The sequence below is a fragment of the Oryctolagus cuniculus genome, chromosome 10, assembly GCF_964237555.1.
Source record: "Oryctolagus cuniculus chromosome 10, mOryCun1.1, whole genome shotgun sequence".
Lineage (NCBI taxonomy): Eukaryota > Metazoa > Chordata > Mammalia > Lagomorpha > Leporidae > Oryctolagus > Oryctolagus cuniculus.
This window is the reverse complement of record NC_091441.1, coordinates 80,205,383-80,229,840: the sequence shown is the minus strand read 5'-3', so window position 1 is coordinate 80,229,840 and position 24,458 is coordinate 80,205,383. Positions and strand designations below refer to the sequence as shown.

Genomic DNA, 24,458 nt, shown 5'->3' with positions numbered 1-24,458 from the left:
CACATAATGCACTGGTTTCCCCATTATATCTTTTACTAGCCTGTTTTATTTGTTACATGCCATTTTTGATTATTTTAAAAGAAAGAAGGCAGGTGCCAATCATTCAGTCAGGTTAAAAAAAAAAAGGCACCAAAGCTTGATTTCCTCATTTCACACCCCTTCTGGTACCAGAAAACCCAAAGTCTATGCATCTGGTGATTAGAAGAATAATTAGGGGTACTAGGAACTTGAGAGGAAAGCACACAGGTACGAGTTGTCGGAGAAGACTCTGTGGAAGAGAGGGGACCTGCCCTGGGAGGGTTTGGGTGGGATAAAAGGGGAGCAGGAGGGAAATCCTTTGTCGAAGGGTCAGCAACAAAGCACAGGGTGTCCATGAAGATGTCCTATCAAGAGGAGTGTAGGCCGCTGCCACAGCTCACTAGGTTAATCCTCCGCCTTGCGGCGCCGGCACACCAGGTTCTAGTCCCGGTCGGGGCACCAGATTCTGTCCCAGTTGCCCCTCTTCCAGGCCAGCTCTCTGCTGTGGCCCGGGAGTGCAGTGGAGGATGGCCCAAGTGCTTGGGCCCTGCACCCACATGGGAGACCAGGAGAAGCACCTGGCTCCTGGCTTCGGATCAGCACGGTAAGCCAGCCACAGCACGCTGGCCGCAGCGGCCATTGGAGGGTGAACCAACGGCAAAGGAAGACCTTTCTCTCTGTCTCTCTCTCTCACTGTCCACTCTGCCTGTCAAAAAATCAAAAAAAAAAAAAAAAAAAAAAAAAAAAGAGGAGTGTAGAGAATTTGTGGGAGAGAAGACCGAGTTAACCAGTGTTAGCCCATGGAAGACTCGAAGGCTAGGATGATGTAAATTTAATCCTGTTACTGGGTTTTCTTTACAAGGCTTTTGAGGAAAGCAACAAGATGAAATTAGATTCACAGTTACAAGTAAATCATCTCTTGAAATCCTTGGGGACTGGTTCCAGGTGCCCCCATGCATACCAGAATCCACAGATCTTCCAGTCCCTTATATAAAATGATATAGTATATGCATATGCTCCCACAAAATTTCAATGTTCTATAGATAGGATATTCAATACCATCTAAATGTTATATTAACAGATGTTATACTACATTGTTTACGGAATAACAAGAAAAACCATCTGTGAACAATCAGTACAGATGCAGGTGTTTTTTTTTTTTTCTTCAAATGTTGTCAACATTCAGTTGGTTAAATCCATGGATGTGGAACCTGCAGACATAGAAGGCTGACTCTGTGTATGCTATTCAGTTAAAACAAAAAAACCCAAAAGCTTGTTAATAACTACATTATTTATTTAAAATTTTTTTCTTTTCCTACCAAAACTGTGCTGTCTTCCATTGTCTCTCTATGTACGGGAGTCACTGCCAGGAAGTTTTGCCTATCTGAAGGGTTTACTTTCCTCATTGCTTTTCCTGCTGTCACTTCATTTTCTCCCTTTCCTCCAGCTCTAGTGTCCTGCCCCAGAACCAGCCGAGGAGTTGCCGAAGGAGAAAGCCAGGCAGGGTCGGGAACTGGCAATCACTGCTAGTCCAGGGGAGAACTAATGAACAATTTCAAAGCATCAGAGGGGCCTGGAGCTCCATCCACCCTTCGCTTTCCCATAGTGTGAGACATGATTTGTTCCCTTTATCACAAGGAGTGATCATTTCTAGCACAGGAGACAGAGAAGAAAAGAGAATAGAATAGTGAACACTTCCATCGCATTTATTGTTATTAACCACAAGAAAGTCATGGTAAAGCGAATGATTACCAAAGTAATTTTCTTAAACTTCTAGTTCTAGAAGGATGACCGAATTTTCCTTAAGTCATTCAGACTGACTAGAAGTAGAAAATGTTGCCCTGAATATCAGTACTTTATCTCCTTCCCCCTTCCTCTTCAGCTCCTATTCGGCCATGGCTCACGCATTTTCTCCCCATCAGATGTTAATTAGCCTTGTTCCCGGTTCTGCCACCTGTATCCAGAAGTCGCCAGGCCTTAATCCAAGAGTCATTATTTCAATTTCTTGTTCTTCCAGCTGACTCCATCACTGTTTATGCCAGTTCCTTAGGTAGCTGCACCTGTGATGGAAGCATTTGAAGAAAAGGGAGAAAGTCAATCCTGGAAATTCAAGAGCTCTATAGGAAAAAATTCCAAGATTTATTGGTCTCAAAGGATGCAGGATGAACTTAAAAGTCTGGCCAGAAAACCTCCCAGATAATAATAACCACAGCCACCACTTGTGAGGTTTATTCCCCCAATAGCTGCAGCATCCAGGCCTAGGCTGGGCTAGGCTGAAGCCAGGAGCTCCATCCTGCTGTCCCGTGTGGGTGCAGGGCTACAAGTACCTGGGCCATCTTCCAAGAATGGGGGACTCCAACTAGCACTCCCACATGCGATGTGAGTGTTCCAAGTGACGCCTTAACCCACTGTGCCACAACATCTGCCCCTAGGTTATTTTGGAAACGCTAATTACATCCTATAATAATCTTGTACGAAGGGAAATAAAGAAGGCAATATTTTGCCTTATGTCACATGGCTAGCAAATGAAATAGCAGATTTGAATCACATCTGTCTACAAAAACAGCACAATATGAAATTGATCTTTTCTCTTTGACATATACTCATCTGATACTCAGTAAACTGTAAAATATTTGGAGAACTCCCCACAAAGAACAAAAAAATATACAAAAGAGCAACATAAGTCCAAGACTGCAAAATATACTTCCTACTTCTGTTTCAATAGGAACGGCTTGAAGATAAGTTCTTAAGAAGTTTCAAGTGGTATGTATCTTAGGAGGGTGACTCATCCAGCAGGTGTGCACCTGCTGCAGGACGCTGAAAAAGTCCAGGGGACTGAGTTTGCATAATGACAACCAGCAATGTTTTTCCCTCCATTGCCCACATTCACCTGTCAATGTGGTCAACCATCTTTGTCATCTGCCATGGCTCCTCTTGCAGCCAGTTCTCTACCCATGATCTTGGCCTAAGAACATTTCCCAGCATCCTGCTCACCAAAGAAGACCTTTGATGTGCTGTACCCCTGGCCAGCCTTCAAGCTAAGCTTCATCTCCTCACCCCCACTGCATAGGCTTCTGGCCTTCTCCTTCCCTGTACCAGACTTCAAGAAGGTAGGGGTGTGAATGTACCTTTGTAGGGCTTATCTATAGAGAAGACTGGTAGTTAACAGCAAAGAACAGGGACCAGAGTGGGTTAAGCTGCCACCTGCGACACTGGCTTCACATATGGACACCAGTTTGAGTCCCCCATGCTCCACTTCCAATCTAGCTCCCTGCTAATGTGCCTGGGAAAACAGTGGGAGATGGCCCAAGTGCTTGGGCCCCTGCACCCATGTGGGACACCCAGATAAAGCCACTGGCTTCTGGCTTCAGCCTGGCACAGTCCCATCCATTGTGGCCTCTGGAAAGTAAACCAGTAGATGAAAATCACCCCCCACTCCCATAACTCTGCCTTTCAAATAAGTAAATACATATTCAAAAACAACAAAGAACAAAAAGCATGCCAGTGCTGTTGCTGTGGCATAGCGGTAAAGCCTTCGCCTACAGCGCTGGCCTCCAACATTGGCACCGGTTAGTGTCCTGGCTGTTCCACTTCCCATCCAGCTTTCTGCTAACGCGCTTGGGAAAGCAGAGGCTTGAGTCCCTTCGCCCACATGAGAGACTCAGAAGTAGTTCCTAGCTCCTCCAGTTGTGTCCATTTGGGGAGGGAACTAGTGGATGGAAGATCTCTCTACCTCTGCCTCTAACCCTGCCTTTCAAACAAACAAATCTTTAAAAAAAAGTATGCTAGGTATATAACATAAATGTAAAGTGGCAACAGTTAAAAAAGTATATTCTATGAAGGCATAAAGGGGAAAAGCATGTTAAAGAATGTTATTCCCCATACACAAGTATGTTTATATACTTATGGAAGAGTTCCAAAAGAGTATTTATTTTCAAAAGCAAAATATGTGAGTGAGTGTTTGACACAAGTGATTAAGATGCTGCTCAGGAAGCCCACACCCACAGGTAGGGCCTGGATTGGAATCCCAGCCCCACTCCTGATCGAGCTTTCAGCTAATGCACACCCTGGTAGGCAGCAGGTGATGGCTACAGTACTTGGGTCCCTGCCATCTATGTGGGATACCCAGATGGAGATCTAGGCTCCTGGCTTCAGTCTGGCCCAGCCCTGACTACTGTAATCATTTGAGAAGTGAACCAGCAGGTGCAAGAGCTCTGTCTCCCTCCTCAACCCTCTCACCTTATCACTGCCTTTCAAATAAACATAAAAAAGCAAAATACTGTTAAAAGCATGTTGACATGTTTCAAATATAATCGAGCTGGCAGTTCAGATCCTGGGGGAAAAGAGAATGAGTCACTGAACGACGCTTGATGAACTACTTGGAAAAATGATAAAGCAAACTGCTTCCTATTACTCTTAAATTTAACCCTTTAATTCATTTTTAATACCAGATTAGAAAACCTGAAACTAGGGCCTGGCATTGTGGCACAGCAGGTTAAGCCTCCACTTGTGATACCAGCATCACATACTGGAACGACGGTTCGAGTCTCAGCTGCTCTGCTTCTGATCAGCTCCCTGCTGACATGCCCAGGAAGGAAGCAGAAGATGGAGTACTTGGGCCCCTGCCATTGTGGGGAAGACTCAGGTGGAGCTCTTAACTCCTGGCTTTGTCCAGCCCAGACCTGGCTGTTGGGGAAATCTGGGGAGTGAACTAATGGATGGAAGATCTGTCTCTTCCTGTCACTCTGCCTTCCAAATAAATCTTAGAAAACAAAAACACTAAAACTATGAAAGCTGCAAAATAGGGTAGGCACGAATTCCAATAATCTTCAGAGAAGCCACTTCTGAGAAAACTAAGCCATAAAGAAAAGACAGCTAGATTTGAGGTTATAAAAACATTCAACTGGGGCCGATGCTGTGGCGCAGCGGGTTAATGCCCTGGCCTGAAGCGCCAGCATTCCATATGGGCACCCGTTGTAGTCCTGGCTGCTCCTCTTCCAATCCAGCTCTCTGCTATGGCCTGGGAAGGCAGTAGAAGATGGCCCAACTCCTTGGGCCCCTGCATCCGCGTGGGAGACCTGGAAGAAGCTCCTGGCTCCTGGCTTCGGATCAGCACAGCTCTGGCTGTTGCAGCCAATTGGGGAGTGAACCATCGGATGGAAGGCTTCTCTCACTCTCTGCCTCTCCTCTCTCTCTCTGTGTAACTCTTTCAAATAAATAAAATAAATCTTTAAAAAAAATTCTACTTACAAACAGGAGAGAATCAACTTGTGTTATTGTCAGGGAGTTCCCTTCCCCTTCATTAGTTCAAGGGTGTGTGGTACACACTCCACCATGCACATCCATGTCTACACTCAGAGACTGGGAGTTGGGCAGGATGGGGAGACTGGGTTCATTTGGAGGATTTAATCCAGCACAATTGCATGGAGTTCCTCCCCCAGGCCAGCACCTCAAGGGTGTCCAGAGTAAAGATGAGGAAGACCTGCCATGACGAACTTAGAATCTACTAGGAGCTGTTCCCCATGTCCACTAAGGCTGTCAACCTGAAGAAGGCTATGGGAGGGGCTATGGAACAAGTATGGGTAGAGGGCAATGCAAACAGACCGGAAGTCCTCCTGATATTTCAAGAAGTCATACAGCAGCCAAGCTTTTGAAACCAGATTTCAAGAGAAAGAGGGAAGGTCATTTGAGGCAGAGGGTGTTGTGGAGACGGGGAAAAACCATATGTGGTTTGCCACGGCTGTCAGAGCCAGGGTTTATTAAAATGTGATACCCAAATAAGCAGCATCAGCATCACCCGGGGATTGTTCAACAATGCAAATTATCAGTCCCCACCGAAGATCTATTTAATCAAACTGGTGGTAGGCTCAGGCATATCTATTTAGCCCTCTACGTGATTGTTTATTTTTGCAATTGAGGATCTGAATTTTTTTGTAAAAGCTGTATTTTACAGTCCAAGTTACAGAGAGGGAGAAACAGAGATCTTCTATCCACTGGTTCACTCCCCAAAAGTTTATAATGGCCAGGACTGGGCCAGGACAAAGCCAGGACCCTCAACTGGGTCTCCCATGTGGGTGGCAGAAGCCCAAGTACTTGGGTCATCTTCCTCTGCTTTTCCCAAGTCACTAGCAGGGAGCTGGATCAGAAGTGGAGCAGCCAGGACCCAAACTGGCACCCCTAAGTATGCTTGCATCACAGGCAATGCCTTTACTCACAATGCTATAATGTTGGCCCCCAAAATCTGAATTTTTAAATTTAAGCAATTGTTATAAAAGTTCATTACATGTGGGCTCCTGGATTTGGCCTAGCATCACTCTGGCTGTTGCAGGCATTTGGGGACTGAACCAGTGAATGAAGATCTGTAACTTTGACTTTCAAATGTAAATTTAATTACATTGCTTGCTCAGCGCAGGGACTAGAGCTCAGGGAATAGTTCTGTCACAGGGCTGTATGAGCATGATCAAATAAAAGGCACCTGAAGCTATAGGAGGAGTGAGTTTGGGTGCAATTAGCACAATGGGCTTGAAGCCCCTCCACCCTTTGCTCTGTGTCACCTTCTCCAACTAGATCCATCCTGCAGCCTGCCCTGGGACTCCTCCTTGGGCCCCAGGTACCTTCTGACCTCACGCCTTGTATAAAGTTCACCTGTTTAATATTATGCATCTGTCTAAAGCACTTGGAGAATAATGACTCAGGCTAATTTCAGATGAAGGCAGGCACAGGACAATGAGTAGGGGAAAGGACACAGAGCTTCCAAGCCCTCTCTGGGCACTCCCTCCAGAAACTACACATATTCACCTATCGGGAAATTCCTCAAGGTGATTTTGACACACAAAGAAATTCGATATGTACTCCAAAGAACTTAAAAAAAATTTCTGCATCAAAAACTCTTCTTTCCTCTAGGTATTAGGTGAAGACAACTTCTGGACTCTGTCTTTTTGAAATGAGCATACAGACTCCGTTCACAAGAATCATCCCATTTCCAAAGCTATGATCTACCTCTTGTAGACTCTCCTGATTACTTTTTGGGAAGAAATAGGGCCAGGGAAAGAAGCAGGTAAAGACAGCTCTAAGGTTTCAGGCTGGAAGTCATGAGAGAGCAGAGGTAACATGGAAAACTGAGAACTAAATGCAGTCACCAAGCCCCGAAGTGAAGATTTTCATTAGAAGATGGTTGCAATGAAGACTCCAGGTGATTCAAGGAGAAAGGGAGATTTGGGGATTGACCCCAATTGTGTGGTATTGCAACAAAGGGAGAAGGGGGGAAATAAAAGTGCAAATGGATAAACTCTAGAGAAGTTGGTTTAAGAGAGAGATCTGATAAATGAGGCAAAGAAATGCCCAAACATGAATGTTTAAGGGGTGATAACTTAATTCTATCCTCTTCACAACTACTGAAGCATCATGGAGTCTTTTGTCAAATGAAGGCTACTTAAGAGGTTATAAAAGTGTTTCTGGAGGAGGAATTTACCAACAACTTCAGCCAGTTGGCTGGTGGTAGTCCAGATAAACCTGAGTCCCAAGGCAAATTGATGAATATTTATGAACATTTTGATTGGCACAGAAACTTGGGTAGCTATCAGTGCAGTTGGTCTCAGTGAACCACACAGTTACTGCAAATGGAATTTTGTCCCCATGAAAATACTTCTCTGGGATGGCAGTGAGCAAACCACCACATTTTTGAAGACGAGAGATAGGTCTCTACCAACCTAGTGTCTTTGCTTTTGTTGCTATCATATTCAGATTTATTAACTCAGATGGAAATAAGTCATTAATAAACTCAGTTAGTTAGGCAACAACAAGACATTGAAAGCATGGCTAAAAACAGTAAAGGCAAACTAAAAAATTCAGTGGGAGTCAAAGAAGAAATGTCAATGGATCAAACATGGTAAGTGGAAAGCAGTGGGGCCAAAGTGAAAACCTGGATAGTCCATGAGCCATCTCCAGGGAGAAGCCAATTCCAGAAACAGCTGACTTGCGCCAGGAAAATCCAAGCCCAGCATGGCCAGATCTGGATTCTCATATGTGACATTAGAATTTATACAGCAAGTTACAAATCAAATAAGCAAGGCCTGCAGATCCAGCCTGTCATGCACCAGTTTTCAAAGCCTGTTCCACAGAAAACATTCCTCTTAAGTGAACTCAAAGGGTAGCTTTATGGAAAAAGTGGCCATTGGAGCACTTTCTTCATTTTAGGGATTGTCTGACAGAAGCATGGAGTAAGGAGAGAATAAGCATTAAAATAAATATTAAAAAATATTTGATATAAACTGAAATGTGCTCTACAAAATATGTCTACATTTATTCTGAAGAATTATGAGTAAAATACTATTTTTTAAAGTTTTCTAAGAATAATTTCTAAGCATGCTTTTGAAAAGTCATCATTCTAGTTCAGAATATGCAAAAAAATAAACAAATTCAAGATTTCAAAACTGTGGTTTCAGTTTACCCTCATATGTGAAAAATCTAAGAATTTGGTGGACATCTCTTCCTGAAACTCTAAAAACTTTTCACTTCTTCTTTGTAAAGTGAACGTTGTCACGTGTCATTTGGCCAAAAACATCCATTTCTGCTGGAATTTTGTAATATCATTGCTCATGGTGTTTCCAGTATTTCACTGAGTCAAAGATGCACATTTTGTGATGTTTCTACAGCTCTGAAACCAGACTGCATGTTAAATGGTGTCTTCTAACAGCTGGTTGCAAGTGCAAGAATGAACACATCATAGTTATTCATAGTCTTATCACCTCCACTGAGTTATGTGTCCTGTTTTTGTGCCACTCAAAATACATTCTGAAGAATGAAAACGCAATCTTGGTGAAACATAATGAGCAGTGCACATGGGGAAGGCATTGTGACATAGCAGGTTAAACTGCTGCTTCAAACAGCTCTTTTGGGGGCCCCAAGGCCCAGAAGAAATGTAAGCGTCTTATGCTACATTGGATAAAGTGGGATGAACAGACATCTAACACGAAGGGAGATGAGAAGGAGGAATCTGATGAAGAAGTTGTGAAGAAAATCAACAAATGTGTACTTGTCTGAGAGGGTACTGCCAAAGATCGGAGCTGGCATCCCATAGGGACACCAGTTCGAGATCCAGCTATTCCACTTCCCATGCAGCTCCTTTCTAATATGTATGGGAAAGCAGTGGAAGACAGCCCAAGTGTTTCGGTCCCTACACCCACATGGGAGACCCAAAGAAGGCCCTGGCTTTGGACCTGTCCAGCTCTGGCTGGCTGCTGCAGTCATTTGGGGAGTGAACCAGCAGATAGAAGATCTCCCCCTCCCCCCACCCCTTTTTTTTTTTTTCCTTTTTTAAAGATTTATTTATTTACTTGAAAGAGTTACACACAGAGACAAGAAGAAGCAGAGAGAGAGAGAGAGAGAGAGAGAGAGAGAGAGAGAGAGGTCTTCCATCTGCTGGTTCACTCCCCAGATGGCCACAATGGCTGGAGCTGCACCAATCTGAAGCCAGGAGCCAGCAGCTTCTTCCAGGTCTCCTACATGGATGCAGGGGCCCAAAGAGTTGGGCCATCTTCTACTGCTTTCCCAGACCATAAGAGAGCAGGATAGGAAGTGGAGCAGCTGGAACTTGAACCGGCGCCCATATTGGATGCCGACACTGCAGGCGGTGGCTTTACTCACTACACCACAGCACTGACCCCGATCTCTCCCTCTCTAATTCTAACCTTCACACAAAATAAACAAATCTTTAAAACAAAACAAAAAAAATCTGTGTCCACAACCCATCCTGGCTGCTCTACTTCCAATTCAGCTTCCTGTACCTGCAGTAGAAGATGGTCCCAGTACTTGGATCCCTGTCTCCTACGTGAGAGACTTGGACGTAATTCTGGATTCCTGGCTTTGACCTAGCATAGCCCTGGCTTTTGCGATCATTTGGAGATCATTTGGGGGGTAAGCCAGTGGATGGAAGATCACTGTGCCTTTCAAATACACAAATATTTTTTGTTATGCGAGGCTGTTATGGTTTTAAAGTTTTTTTTTTTTATTATTATTATTTGAAAGGCATAGTAAGGGGGTTAATGCTGTGGCACAGTGGATTAAAGCTCCAGTATGCAGTGCCAGCATCCTATATGGGCACTGGTTGGAGCCCCGGCTGCTCCACTTTTCAATCCAGCTCTCTGCTATGGCCTGGGAAAGCAGTGGAAGATGGCCCAAGTCCTTGTGCCCCTGCACCCACATTGGGGACCTAGAGGAAGCTCCTGGCTTCGGATCAGTACAGCTCTGGCTGTTGAGGCCATTGGGGAATGAACCAGCGGATGGAAGATTTCTTTCTGCCTCTCTGTAACTCTGCCTTTCAAATAAATCAATAAAATCTTTAAAAAAAAAAAAAAGGCAGAGAGAGAGAGAGATTGAGATTGAGCTTGGGCTTCCATTCACTAGTTCATTCCCCAAATGGCTGCAATGGCAAGGGCTGGGCCAGGCCAAATCAAGAAGCCACACAGGCACAGGGGTTCAAGGACTTGGGCCATCTTCTGCTACTTTCACAGGCACATTATCAGATAGCTGGATGGGAAGTGGAACAGCCAGGACTGGAACAGGCGTCCACCTGGGATGCTGGTATCATAGGCGCCAGCTTCACCTGCTAAGCCACAATGCAGGTCCGGTTACATTAAAAAAAAAATTTTTTTTGAAAGGCAGACCAACAGAGAGGGGGAGGAGGTTAGGGGAGGGATTGAGTGTGACAAACTCTTCAATCTACTGATTCACTCCCCAAATGGTCACAATGGTCAGGGCTGGTCCAGGCTCATGCCAGGAGCCAGGAATTCCATCTTGGTCTCCCACATGGGTGGCAGGGGCACAAGTACTTACACTATCTTCCACTGCCTTCCCAGGCACATAAGCAGGAAGATGGATTGGAATTGGAGCAGCACTCAGCTATGGCATGCTGGCATTGCCAACAACTTACCCCACAGCACTACAGCACCTGCTCTGGTGTTTTTTAAAGAATTCTTTGTACTACTTTGGAACATCCGTAAGAGTATACCAATTTCAAAATAAGAAGACTTTAAAAATTAAAATGTCTCTTAACAGATTACACATACAAGGTGGCTTTAAAGCAGAACTGTACTGTGTACACAGAAACAGCAGCAGGGCGTAAATCAGTATTAGTGAAGCACTTTTCCCCGGGGGAACAATGCTCTTTCTTATTTTTCTTGAGGCGCACTTTACAGAACCCAACATATGAAGCTGGGTGACCTTTTGTAATTGAGATGCCTACAAAACCGTGCCTATGGCAAATGGAAGCAGGAGAGATCCTATCGAGGAAAGCCAGTTCGAAGCAGAGGCCAGCACCCAAGACTGCCATTCAGAGAGCACAGCAGCGTTCACCCTGCAGCACGTTTTTCTTATAAAAACCAACCAACCAACCAACCCACTGAAAACAGATAGCATTTTAGAAATGATTACAACAGGAAACACACAGTACTTAGTGGGGGTTTTACTGTATTTCTCAGCATGAATTTACTGTATTATCTTTTGCTCTAAGATGTAGACCCAAAGCTGAAGTACTCTCTGTTGAATAAAAGGCCAAGAACCTTGACCTGAAACTGTTAAACCCACAATTTAAGTTCTGTGTGGCCATCACTGTACTCGACTTACTCAGTGACGGCCCCAAACACATTTGCTGCAGAAACGAATGAACAAATGGGCAGAACGAAGCAGACTCAGGAAACTGGGTCCACTCAGCACACAGCCCCAGAAGTCAGGAAGCTGGTTCATGATGCTTGACCATCTACTCTGAATTCGCATGCTACCTTTAACACACATTTTTAGAAAAACTGCTTATTCTATTCAGACTCTTATTTTCTGAAGGTATCACCTCCAAGGCAGCTTCAATATTCTGTGTTGAAGACTGCTTATGGAAGAAGTGACAGAGCTCTTTCAAACTCCCCCCCATTCACCCGCTCTGGAGGTCCAGCTGCCAAGGGAGGAGCAGGTGTGCAATGTCTTGACTGTGCCGCAGGGTAGGAAAAGAATCCTTGCCTGCCCTCATGTGACCTCCAGTGTTTTCACCCTGACGCCTTCCTCGGAAGAATCAGAGCTCCTCTAAATCATAGGTCAAAGTCATCTTTGATTGCCCAACAGTGGAAATACTGATAATTTTGCATTACTAGGAGCTGGGACACATACACATAAGAAAAAGTTCATGGAAAAATGCAATTAAAAGTTTATCTGCATGACAAAAATGTTGTAAATCCATGTAGTGTTCTCATAATCTAAAAGCATTCTCTATGAACTTTTTGAAGACCCTCTTATATATATGAATTTCAAAATTTTTACAGCCAAACAAACTTTTCTTTAAATTCTGTTTTCCAAAAGCGTTTCTGAAGTGCCTGCATCTATGTGTAAATAATGATTAGCTTATTTTAGAACATAAAATTCTTTAAGGCAAAAAAAAACTCACATGGAAATTTTTTTAACATGTCTTGTAAAAATTGTGAATCTCGTATTGACTAACCTGTCTAAGGTTATCCTTGGCTGAATTGCACACACAATTTTAAAATAATACAGTTAATTATACTTCCCTTTGGCGTTTGAAGGCCCATCTTTTGGCCTCCATAAATGTCATCATAAGCAAAACACATCCATTTCTGCAACCTAACCCACCAGGAAGAGTACTTTTCTCTTATTAGCAGTAACAGCCAACTGAGTCAATATTGGAACTGAAATCTTTTGAAACTCTATGACTTCACCGAGATGCAAACCTCAAGTTTACCATTCATCTGCCCACCTAAAAAGTGTAGGATATAAATGCAAACACACTTGTATTCTTGGTCTATCAAAAAAAAATTTTTAAGCATTAATTCACTGCCCTAAATAAGACTCTTATTTATTCCTCCCAGCAAGTTCCTAGGGCTCTCTGATGGTGTTGAGTATGCACTTGGAGGGTTGAGAATAGTGTGAAACAAACAAAAGGTTGACCTTGGACACAGGACCAAGTTTCAGCATCAGCTCTATCACGTCTTAGCTGGCTCCTAGATGTGTTACTAACTTTTTTAAGCCTCACTTTTTTCTTTTTAGAAGACAATGAGAATAGCAATACCTACCTTAAGATGGCTGTAGGAATTAAATCACAGGATGACTGTGGCCTATAGTAAGCGCTCACTAAACGTTAGCTGTTAGTATTGTTATCAAGGTCATCTATGTGTATATCCTTAGGGATAACCAGTAATCTACATTTACTGGGAATGCTTACTGGCATCTCCCACTTAGTCACGACGGGAGAGCTCCTCCTTGTGTTAAAATGGACTGGGATACGTTTACGACGGCTCTTGTTCACCTCTGCTCCCTCCTCCTACTTACAGGTTTAAGATAGGCGACGTTGCTGTGGCGAATGTCGTTCAAGAGCTGATCTCTGGGAGTGATTTCCACGAGCGGGGGAGGCCTGTTTCGTGGCACTGGTTTGAGTGTTTTGATCACATCTTTGAGGTTGGTTTTCTCGGGAGCTTCTCGGGCTTCTGGCATCCGAGACTTGCGCTGGATTCTCTTTAGCTTGACCACCCGGAAGGAGTCAGGGTCTGTCTTGTACTGCGGAGGCGGTGATGGCTTTTTCATGGTTTCATTCCTCCGGCTGAATGGGACTGCTTGGGCGTTGGGAGGCTGAGGAGGAGGCTGCAGGAACTCCTGCATTCTGGGGTCTGGCATTGGTCCTCCCAACCTCTCCCACATCCCAGGGGGCAGCCCCAACCCATTCTCCAACATGGCGATCAACTTCCTCTGCTCCTTGAGCTGCTGCTGTTTTTGCTCTTCTTGTCTCTTCTGCCTTTGCTTATCCTGATTCCTGGTGAGCAGATTCGTGACCACCATCCTGGGACCTGGGAGCTCAAAATGGTAGCCCATCTTCAGGAGAGTGTTGTTGGCCTTCAAAAGCCTGGATATCTCCATCTCTGCGTGGTGGCCCAGCATGTGCCTCTGATTGTGAAACCGAAGCTCGGTCAGCGTCTCATTAAACTGGAGACACCTCATGATGGCCACGATGCCCTTCCCCGTGATGAAGTTGGACTCGATGTTCAGAGTGGTGATGCTCCTGTTTTCACGCAACATGTTAGCCAAGGCAAACGCTACGTTCTCGTCTGCTCCCACGTTGGCTAAACTGAAAGTTTTGATGTGCTTGTTTTTCTTCATTGCATTGACAAAGTCCAGTAACATTTCTTTAGGGATGTTCTCAATGTTGTTCAGGTTGAGCTCCTTCATGTCAGGATCGTTTTGCCTAACTCGCCGCAAGCTCCCATCCAGGTCTGTCTGGTTTCCTGAAGGTCTTGCGCTTACCTTCAAAAAACTGGTGTCTAGAGTTAACTTCTTAGGGTCCAGTTTGGATATTTTTTTCTCACTCTTCTCCTGGGGCTCCAGTCCATCTCTCTGATCTTCCGATGTGGTAGAGGCTACCGACTGGCAATTTTCGATTGGCGCCTTTACTTTGCTTTCATCTTCTCTTTGTATATTTTCATCACTCTCTGCACCATCATCTCCTTCATTGCTGTCATCACCTGCATCGTCTTCCTCTTCCTCATCGTCATTATCTGCCTCCTGGATGCTACTGCTGCCTTCTGGGTCTCTCTTATTTGCTACTATTTCACTATTGAGCCTTTCCTTTAAAAATTGGGACAGATTTTTATTATTTTTGCTTATTTCTTCATGCGGTTCTTGAGTGTTTTCCTACAAGAGAGGTTGATCAGGGTTAGAACACATGGCAGTGTGTAGAAGTATTGCAGTTTGTACTGGAGGTAAACATTTTTATTAGTAACTTAAAAAAGCAAGCCAATAAACTAAATGTATTGTAATAGTCTATTTGTGAATAAGTGTGCATATGTATATTTGTATACAAACACAACATAAAGGTTTACATAGGTATAAGGAAAAATATGTTGGAATGTTTGCCAAGTTTTTTTTTTAAAGTATACATGTCAGTTGATAAACAAATACAACAAAAGTAAAGACACGTGGAGTCGGCATTATGATACAGTGTGTTAAGCTGCTGATTGCAATGCTCACATCTCATATAGAAGTTCTGGTTTGAGTCCCAGCTACTCCCCTTCTGATCCAGCTCCCTGCTAAGGTGCCTGGGCAAGTGGCAGATGCTAAGATGGCCCAAGTACTTGAGTTCCTGCCACCCACATGGCAGATGAGGATGAAGTTCCTGACTCTTGGCTTCGGCCTGACCCACTCCCAGTGATTGCTGGCATCTGGAGATTATGAAAAATTATTATCTCTATCTCTGTCTTCCCCCACCCCACACTGTCACTCTGCCTTTCCAATAAAATAAATAAATCCATGGGGCCAGTGCTGTGGCACAGTGGGTTAAAGCACTGACCTGCAGTGCCGGCATCACATATGGGTGCCAGTTTGAGTCTCAGCTGCTCCACTTCCTATTCAGCTGCCTGCTAACGTGCCCCGGAAAGCAGTGGAGGATGGCCCAAGTCTTTGGGTCCCTGTACCCACGTGGGAGACCTAGAAGCTCCTGGTTTCAGATCTGCCCAGCTCTGGCCGTTGTGGCCATTTGGGGAGTGAACCAGCAGATTGAAGACCTCTGTCTTTCTCTTTCTCTCTCTCTCCCTCTCTCCCTTCCTCCCTCCCTCTATCTCTCTGTAACTGAGTCTTTCTGATAAGTAAAATAAATCTTTAAAAAATTTTTAAAAATCTTAAGATAATTTTATAGACACATTTTAGCTGTACTTATCTCATCCTATAAATCAAAATGAATTTTTTAGATTTCTGTATTCCAGAAGCAGTGAAAAAACGTTTTGAAAATTGTATTTGTGGAGTTTATCAATATGTTGACATTTTTGTATCACATGTAGCTCAAGAGGCATCTTTGTACTCAGCCCTGGGGCTTGATCACTTCCTATTGCCCTAACTTTTACATTTCCGAAATATCTGCTAATCTAGGATAACATGAGCATCAAATTTCCCTGAGAACCTAAGATAATGTGGAGAAAATGAGAGTAAGGTGGTACTTTAAACTACTCAAGTGAACTTCAAAAAGTTTATGGAAAAATCAAAAGTTTTAGAGCAAAAAAGTTCAAGTCCATGCATAGTTTTCATAATATGCATTTTCCATGGACTCTGAAGATTTAAAAAAAATTTTTTAAATGATTTTGCTTCTGTTTCCTCACTTCTGCGAAAACTCTGCTGGCTACTCCAGGAAAAGGGTCACTAGTCTAGCTTGGCCAAAGGGGAGGCAGAGCCAGGTGTAAAATGGAAGTGGATTATGCAAAGATTTTGCAATAATTTGTTCATTCGGGGAAAGGAAATGGCAGTCTCTTGTCAATCATTTTTATTAGATCCTTGAACATCAATGATTATGCTTTTCTATACCAATGTGCACCTCACAGGTGTCATTTTGAAAGGCGGCAGAGCAGTTTTAGACTCAGCTTCCTCTGAGCAAAAATTTCATCCTCACGCTCAGGATGCGGGCTCGGAAAGAAAACACAGTCACCTTCACCATGGAAAGCCTGCACCACTGCATTTCTCGTCTTCCCCAAAAGGGGGAGCCAACCATCAAGCTGCTTACACCAAATGAAGAGGAAAAAAATCTAAGTACTCATTTTTCCTTCTATAACTGCCTTTCATATACCATTGCTTTTTTTTTTTTTTTTTTTTTTTTTGAAAAGCAGAGTTAGACAGTGAGAGAGAGAGAGAGGCAGAGAGAGAAAGGTCTTCCTTTTTACGGTTGGTTCACCCCCCTAAGTGGCCGCTATGGCTGGCGTGTTGCAGCAGGCTCGCTGCACCAATCCGAAGCCAGGAGCCAGGTGCTTCCTCCTGGTCTCCCATGCGGGTGCAGGGCCCAAGGACCTGGACCATCCTCCACTGCCCTCCTGGGCCACAGCAGAGAGCTGGACTGGAAGAGGAACAGCCGGGACAGAATCCAGCGCCCCAATCAGGACTAGAACCTGGGGTGCTGGCGCCGCAGGTGGAGGATTAGCCAAGTGAGCCACGGTGCTGGCCTACCATTGCCTTTTAATCCATTGACTTTTGACTGTAAACTCTCCTCAAAGTGCACCTTAAACTTCACCCTGATCAAGGCAACGATTTCCTTCCCTGAGCTCAGCACATGTTCAAACTGTTGACGGTGAAGCAAACCAGTTTACAGATTTCTTTAAACAAAGGCCCTGTGACAGTAATGTGACAAAATTTATTGCTGTCATCATGCAAAACTGAAAGACACTTTATTACCTGGGGGTTCTCCATCTTCTTTTGCTAAGTCATTTTTAAGTGGAACGTGAAAAAAAAAAAGTTCTCATATATAACAAGTTTGTAAATCAATGTCAAGAATAATTTTAGATTCTAAAAAATTCAAGAAAGACCTTTAAAGCAATTTAATAGCTATCAATTTCTAAATGCCATCAATGAGACCCAATACTGAGTAGGAATATTAGATATTTTTGGTTCTTTGAGCTGATATAATTGCTGAGTGGGTGGCTAGACTCTAGCAGAAGTATGAAATCTTTGATATTGTATGTGAAATACCACTATTATGGATGTGCCAGAGAGAAAGGACACAGAGCATCCATCAGCCTCTCAAAGGCACCTATGAGAAACAAAAGAAAACAAAAAACCCACCAAAAAACAAACAAGCAAAATCATTAAGGACAACGGCTTTTGGGTTTTGATTCAAATCAGTAAGTAGCATATCTATAAAATAAAGGTCTTCCTTTCCAGCAAACCCTGAAGTTATCTTTTAAAAAAAAATTTAAAAAGACACTTGCAAGAAGTGACCAACTTTCCCCTCACAGCTGTACCATGTCAGTGTTTCAGAAAGTTCCAGCGTGGAGCAGGACCTAACGCGATTATTTAGCACAGGAGAGGCAAGACCCTGGGGCCAGGAGACATCACAGCCACAAGGCCCCCACCTGCGGGCCCAGGCCCCGGCAGCCATTTCTCTGCCGCACACCAAATCCCTGGTTACCTCCGACTGCACAAAGGTGACAGGAACGCGCTCGTCTTCCAGCATGCGTCTGGACGCCTTCTGCCAATACATGTAATCAACAAGTGATTTATGGTCGAAGCTTCCCGTCGGGGGCTTGTCCGTCTGGTCTTTCTGAATCATTCCCGCGGGCAGGTGGGGGTCCGGGGCCATGACCTCCATTTCCGACTGCAGTTCTTTCAGCTCTTCAGGGGACAGGTTGGCCAAGATGGCATCTTCATCGATCTCCCCATCAAGGAGCTCCTCATCGGAATTCCTGCTGGCTTCCGACATGCTTCTGTCTCTATATGACGAGAAAAGAGATAATCAGAGGTGACTTTCACAAAGCAGCAGCAAGCAAGCACCTCAGCAAAGTCCAGCAGACAGCAGAGGTCCCAGGTCAACCCACCCTGGAGCTGTCTTTTTCCCAAGAAGCTCAGTGGTGTTTGCTAAGCAGCTAGGAGTGAGTAGGGCTGAGCTGGGGCCGGATCTATATTAAGCAGGGTTTGGCTGGATGGGGGTCGATTTATGGAACTACTATGCTGCTCTCTTTTCGGCAACTTGAGTCAGCTGTGCAAATCCGTCTGACATTTCAGTCCAGCTGCTGGTGTTTGCCAGTGAGTAACAGGTCTCCACAAAGTCCACAGGAGTAAAATTAGTTCCCCAGCCGTGCGTTCTCACATAGCCACACACCCCTCACCCCGGCCATACCTATGCACTCCAGGAGAGCCGCTGCTTTGTATTGAAACGAGTCAAATAACTTACGGCCCTTGAGAACGGAGATCCAGTCACCGACCTGAGTTCTCTACTGTCGAAAAATCCACTTGAACGCGGCAATCAAGCCTCTGCACTGCAGCGCGACCCTGGAAGTCGGCAGAATGGCACCGGGCAGAGCACAGTGGAGCACAGCTCCCGCTGTTATTCAGACACGGTGTAAGCTGAACCTTCCGCAAGATGTCCTTATTTGCATCTAGATCCTATGATCTAACTGATGGGGATGACCAGCACTTGAATTTCCACTATGAGTGGGGAGCTTAATATTTTAAATAATTTGTTTGTCTTGTTAAGTATCCATTAAGCCAGGAAAACTTTTAATGGATCTCTAGTGAAATGTGAGAAAACCTCAAGCCATTAAAGTACTAGAAGAACCCCCCGGAAGATTTTTTTCTGTTACCTTAGGGGGCAACATGGCTGTATTTATCCAAAAAACAAAGGCCCATTTCTTTTGACTCAGAATTCCACTTTCAGAAATGTATCCTCTAGGTATAGTCTGACATGAGGTAAAATGACAGGTGTACAAGGTTATTCAGTGTAGCAAAGTACAAAACAGTGTGTATTGCATAATATTTGTGACAGAGGCTAAAACCAATCCAAGTTATTAACACACCATATCCTTGGGAAGATACACAGGAAATCAAAAACCTTGGATAATTTGGAAAGAGAAATACATTGTCGTGGAGACAGGGCTGGGAAAAAGATTTTACAGAATACCCTCTTATAACTTCCAAACTTTGAATTTTGTGAATATAATATTTACTCAGATATACACTTTTCTTTTTTAAAAGAGTAACATGGATGGTAGAGGTACACGGGAAATAAAATTTCCCCCTTATCTCACCACTAAGTGCTACCCTATTAGCATTTTGGTTTATATGTCCAATAATTTATTTTGGGCACATCAACTCTGTCATCTGGTTTATCTGACAGACAAAATCAGAATTTCTTTTTCTAGGCAACTGTATATCCTACTACAAAATAATTTTTAAGAGCTTCCTATAAGTAGCTGTCGTCTATGAGGCTGTAGAGTGGCCGGTGTTGTAGTGTGGTGGGTTAAGTCACCAATTATAATGCCTACATCCCAAATCAGGGTGCTGGTTTGAGTCTTGTCTTCTCCACTTCCAATCCAGCTCTCTGCTAATGTGCCTAGGAAAGCAGTGGGTGATGACTCAAGCGTGTGGGCCCCTGCCACCTATATAGGGGCCCAAGAAGGAGTTCCAGGCTTGTGGCTTCAGCCTGGCCCAACCCCAGTTGTTGCAGCCATTTGGGGAGTAAACCAGCAGATGAAAGATCTTTCTCATTACCTCCCTGTTACTCTGCCTTTCAAATAAATACCTTAAAAATAAATTTTAGAGTTTATTTAACAATACCATTTAGACTGTTTTCAATTCTCATAAGCACAAGCAGATCTTTAATAAATATCCCTCTATTAAAAAAATCCCTATAACTAAATATGAGGGTACTCCAAACAATTCATGGAAAATAGACAGCTAAATTTACTGATGCAAAAATAAAATCCAAAACCCATCAAGTGTTTAAAAATTCCATTTAAAGTTTGTAATGTGAAAAAAACAATGTACAGATTTCAAAAATGGTTTGCGCTGTGGCATAGAGGGCTAAAGTCTACCTGAGGGACCAGCATCCCATATGGGTACCAGTTCGAGTCCCGGCTGCTCTTCTTCTAGTCCAGCTCTCTGTTGTGGCCTGGGAAAGCAGTAGAAGATGGCCTAAGTGCTTGGGCTCCTGCATCCATGTGAGAAACCCAGAGGAAGCTCTTGGATCTTGACTTTGGATGGGCTCAGCTCTGGCCATTGCAGCCATTTGAAGAGAGAACCAGCAGTTGGAGGAACTTTCTCTCTGTCCCTCCTTCTAACTCATCTCTCAAATAAATCTTTTTTTAAAAAATTGTTTGTATCCAAATAAACATTTTATATTTCTATTTTTCCATAAACTTTTGAAGTACCCTCATACATATGCACATATAAGTTTATTTTCTTAGGACAAATTGGATAATTTTTTTAAATTTACTTATTTTATTCGAAAGGCAGAGTTACAGAGAGAGAGGGAGAGACAGAGATTGAGTAGATCTTCCATCTGCTGGTTTTCTACCCAAATGGTTGCAACGGCTGGAATTGAGCCAGGAGCTCCTCCAGGTCCCTGACGTGGGTGCATGGGCCAAAGCACTTGGGCCATCCTCCACTGCTTTCCCAGGCCATATGCAGCGAGCTGGATTGGAAGTGGAGCACCCAGGACTCGAATCGGCACCCACATGGGATGCTGGCACTGCAGGTGGAGGCTTAACCTACTACAGTGCCGGCCCATGTATTGGATGAAATTGCTCGAACAAAGAATATGGAGAGAGAAGAGAGAGAGAAAAAGAAATAAACAAAAGAACAAAAAACTACCCCCCCAAAAAAAGCAAAAACAAAGATATGAAAAAATTAAGTTTCACACATATATATGACTAAGTAATCCCCTTATTACTGTAACATACTCCCAATAGGATATTAAGTTTTCTTGAAAATTATATATTCATATGTATTTTATTATTCCAGTATTATGTATAGTAAGCTCTCTGTAACACACTCCCAATAGGATATTGTTTTCTTGAAAATTATATATTCATATATATTCATATATATATGAATACATATTCATATGTATTTTATTATCCCAGTATTATGTATAGTAAGCTCTCTGAATCCAAGGGTTCTGTTCCCTTAGATTCAAATAGGATTGACAATTTTTAATATATATTGTGTCTGTACACTGAATTTGCACAAACTTTTTTTTTTTGGTCATTGTTTCCTTCATGATACAGTCTAATTATATGACATATACATTGTATTAGGTATTGTAAGTAATGTAGATTTTAAGTATAATAGAGGAGGGGCCGGCACTGTGCCCAAGCAGGTAAAGCCTCCGCCTGTAGTGCTGTTATCCCAAATGGGCGCCAGTTTGAGTCCTGGCTGCTCCACTTCCAATCCAGCTCTCTGCTATACCCTGGGAAAGCAGTAGAAGATGGCCCAACTCCTTGGGCCCCTGCACCCATGTGGGAGACCCAGAAGAAACTCCTGGCTTCTGGCTTCAGATTGGCGCAGCTCTGGCAGTTGCGCCATCTGGGGAGTGAACCAGCAGATGGAAGACCTTTCTCTTTCTCTGCCTCTCCTTCTCTTTCTGGGTAACTCTTTCAAATAAAATAAATAACTCTTAAAAAATAAATACAATAGAGGATATATGTGGTTATATGCAAATACTATAACATTTTATAGAAGGGATTTGGGCGACTATGGGTTTTGGTATTTATGAGAGGTTTTGTACCCAATCCCCTATGGATACCAAAGGATGACTATAAAAATAATATTAAAACTTGCAGGCCGGCGCCGCAGCTCACTAGGCTAATCCTCCGCCTTGCGGCGCCAGCACATCAGGTTCTAATCCTGGTGGGGGCGCCGGATTCTGTCCCGGTTGCCCCTCTTCCAGGCCAGCTCTCTGCTGTGGCCAGGGAGTGCAGTGGAGGATGGCCCAAGTGCTTGGGCCCTGCACCCGCATGGGAGACCAGGATAAGTACCTGGCTCCTGCCTTCGGATCAGCGCAGTGCGCTGGCCGCGGCGGCCATTGGAGGGTGAACCAACTGCAAAGGAAGACCTTTCTTTCTGTCTCTCTCTCTCTCTCACTGTCCACTCTGCCTGTAAAAAAAAAAAAAAAAAAAAAAAAAAAAAAAAAAAAAAAAAAAAAAACTTGCAAAAAAGAAAACCAACCAAATGTCAAAAATTTTAAATGAAAGTTCCAGTATTTTTTTTTTTTTAATTTATTTGACAGAGTTAGACAGTGAGGGAGAGAGATAGAGAGAAAGGTCTTCCTTCCGTTGGTTCACCCCTCAAATGGCTGCTGCGGCCGGAGCTATGCCGATCCAAAGCCAGGAGCCAGGTGATTCTTCCTGGTCTCCCATGCGGGTGCAGGCGCCCAAGCACTTGGGTGATCCTCCATTTCCCCCCAGGGCCACAGCAGAGAGCTGGACTGGAAGAGGAGCAACCGGGACTAGAACCCAACACCCATATGGGATGCCGGCGCCACAGGTGGAGGATTAGCCAAGTGAGCCACGGCACCAGCTCTAAGTTCCAGTATTTTCTTGCCACTCCAGTGGTTTATCTTGAGAACCTCAAAGTTGAGAGGCTTTTCACATGCCCAGCTATGCTATCCCCAAGGAAGGTACTATCAGCGTACTTCAATGCCAGTTGATAAAGCTGAACACAGACATATATGGGCAACTTAGCGTTGCTCCTTCATGTATCAGCTCTCCCTTTAGTCCCAGTCACAGTGAAGTAAGAGCTTGGTTGTGGTGGGCAGAGACGTGAGCCACTGATGTGCAGGCTGCCATCTCATGGACTTAGTTTACAGACCAGGCATCGAAAGACATTAGCCATGGCGAGCTCTTGGCACAATAGTGCAACTGTTGCTGGGAATGTCTGCATCCCATATTGGAGTTCTGGGTTCAAGTCCCAGCTCCACTCTCCATTCCAGCATCCTGCCAACAGTCAGGCTTCAAGTACTTGGGTCCCTGCCACCCATGTAAGGGACCCGGTGAGTTTCAGGTTCCCATCTTTGGCCTGGCCTGCCACTGGCTGTTACGGGAATTTGGGGAGTGAATTAGAAGCTCACAGATCTCTGTCTTTCAGAAAAAATAAGAGAATTAAAAAGACTTAACCAAAAAGTTTTATGTTCAAGGAGGCCTGGGAAATGTTATATTCCACATTTGTGTGTTAGACCTTTGTAAAGTATATTAGCTTTTAGACTTTGAAAAATACTTACTCATTTAACACAGTAATCTCCAGCCTTAGGTAACTCATTACTAAATAATTAACTCATCTACTAATAGTTTGTGCAGTTTCCCAAAAATTCATACTTTGGGAAATAGTGATCTAAATATACACAAGGAAGCTTTGGAGCTGCCTGCCTGGATTCCAGTCATGATATTGAATTTGCTTAGTCTGTATCTAAAAAGACTATGATATGCAATTATCAAGACAATTAAATGAATTTATTTGTATATATAAATTAAGAAGGGGGAGCCCCCGGTGCTGTGCTGGCATCTCATATGGGTACTGGTTTGAGTCCTGGCTGCTCCACTTCCGATCTAGCTCGCTGCTATGGCCTGGGAAGGCAGTGGAAGATGGCCCAAGTGCTTGGGCCCCTGCACCTACATGGGAGACCCAGAAGAAGTTCCTGGCTCCAGATTGGCTGAGCTCCAGCTCATGTGGCCTTTCAGGAAGTGAACCAGCAGATGGAAGACCTCTCTCTCTCTCTTTCTCTCTCTCTCTCTCTCTCTGCCTCTCTGTAACTCTGCCTTTCAAATAAACAAATTTTTTAAAAAACCATTTTACTTTTACAGAAGGCCTGGCAGACTTTTAGACAGGATTGTCTAAGATGGAAACAGAGAACCACCATTTGCCTGTAAATACGAAGCTCTCCCAAGAAGAGAATCTGACACTCTGCTTGTAAGCTTTCAGATTCAAATTTGATTCTGAAGAAATCTTGTCTTAATGTGCCCAGATGTTTTTGAAGATCAGGCTGATTTAGGAATTTCTGTACGCAGTGCTCCTTCATCTGACTTGCGTCTTGCTCAAGAGTGTAGGAGGCGGGTAAATCCCAGCTGCTTCCACTGTGCGTTTCCTCTGAGTGCTGACAGTGAGGATTTTGCAGGCGTAATTAGCCTCGGTTGACACAGAGATGATTT

The 24,458-nt window shown here is 43.9% G+C and overlaps 1 protein-coding gene and 1 long non-coding RNA gene across 5 annotated transcripts; one reads left to right on the top strand and one right to left on the bottom strand.

Annotated features, from left to right (window-relative positions):
• Positions 1–1,703: 1,703 nt before the first annotated feature.
• On the bottom strand, positions 1,704–19,204 carry LMOD3 (leiomodin 3). Of its 4 annotated transcripts, none has more exons than XM_008260919.4 (4): positions 18,741–19,204; positions 17,948–18,248; positions 13,345–14,697; positions 1,704–2,078 (listed from the first exon to the last, which is right to left on the bottom strand). In XM_008260919.4, the coding sequence occupies exons 2-4, from the start codon at positions 18,236–18,238 to the stop codon at positions 2,052–2,054; spliced, it is 1,671 nt and encodes a 556-aa protein (XP_008259141.2). In that variant the 5' UTR covers positions 18,239–18,248; positions 18,741–19,204; the 3' UTR covers positions 1,704–2,051. The 4 variants fall into 4 exon arrangements, with proteins under 4 accessions (XP_008259141.2, XP_008259142.2, XP_051707440.2 ...); XM_008260920.4 differs by having other exon boundaries at positions 18,656–19,006; XM_051851480.2 differs by having other exon boundaries at positions 18,710–18,931.
• Positions 12,158–18,249, top strand: LOC138844081 (uncharacterized). The gene is made up of 2 exons (XR_011379486.1): positions 12,158–15,442; positions 16,952–18,249. It is a non-coding gene; the product is annotated as an uncharacterized lncRNA (long non-coding RNA).
• Positions 19,205–24,458: the final 5,254 nt, after the last annotated feature.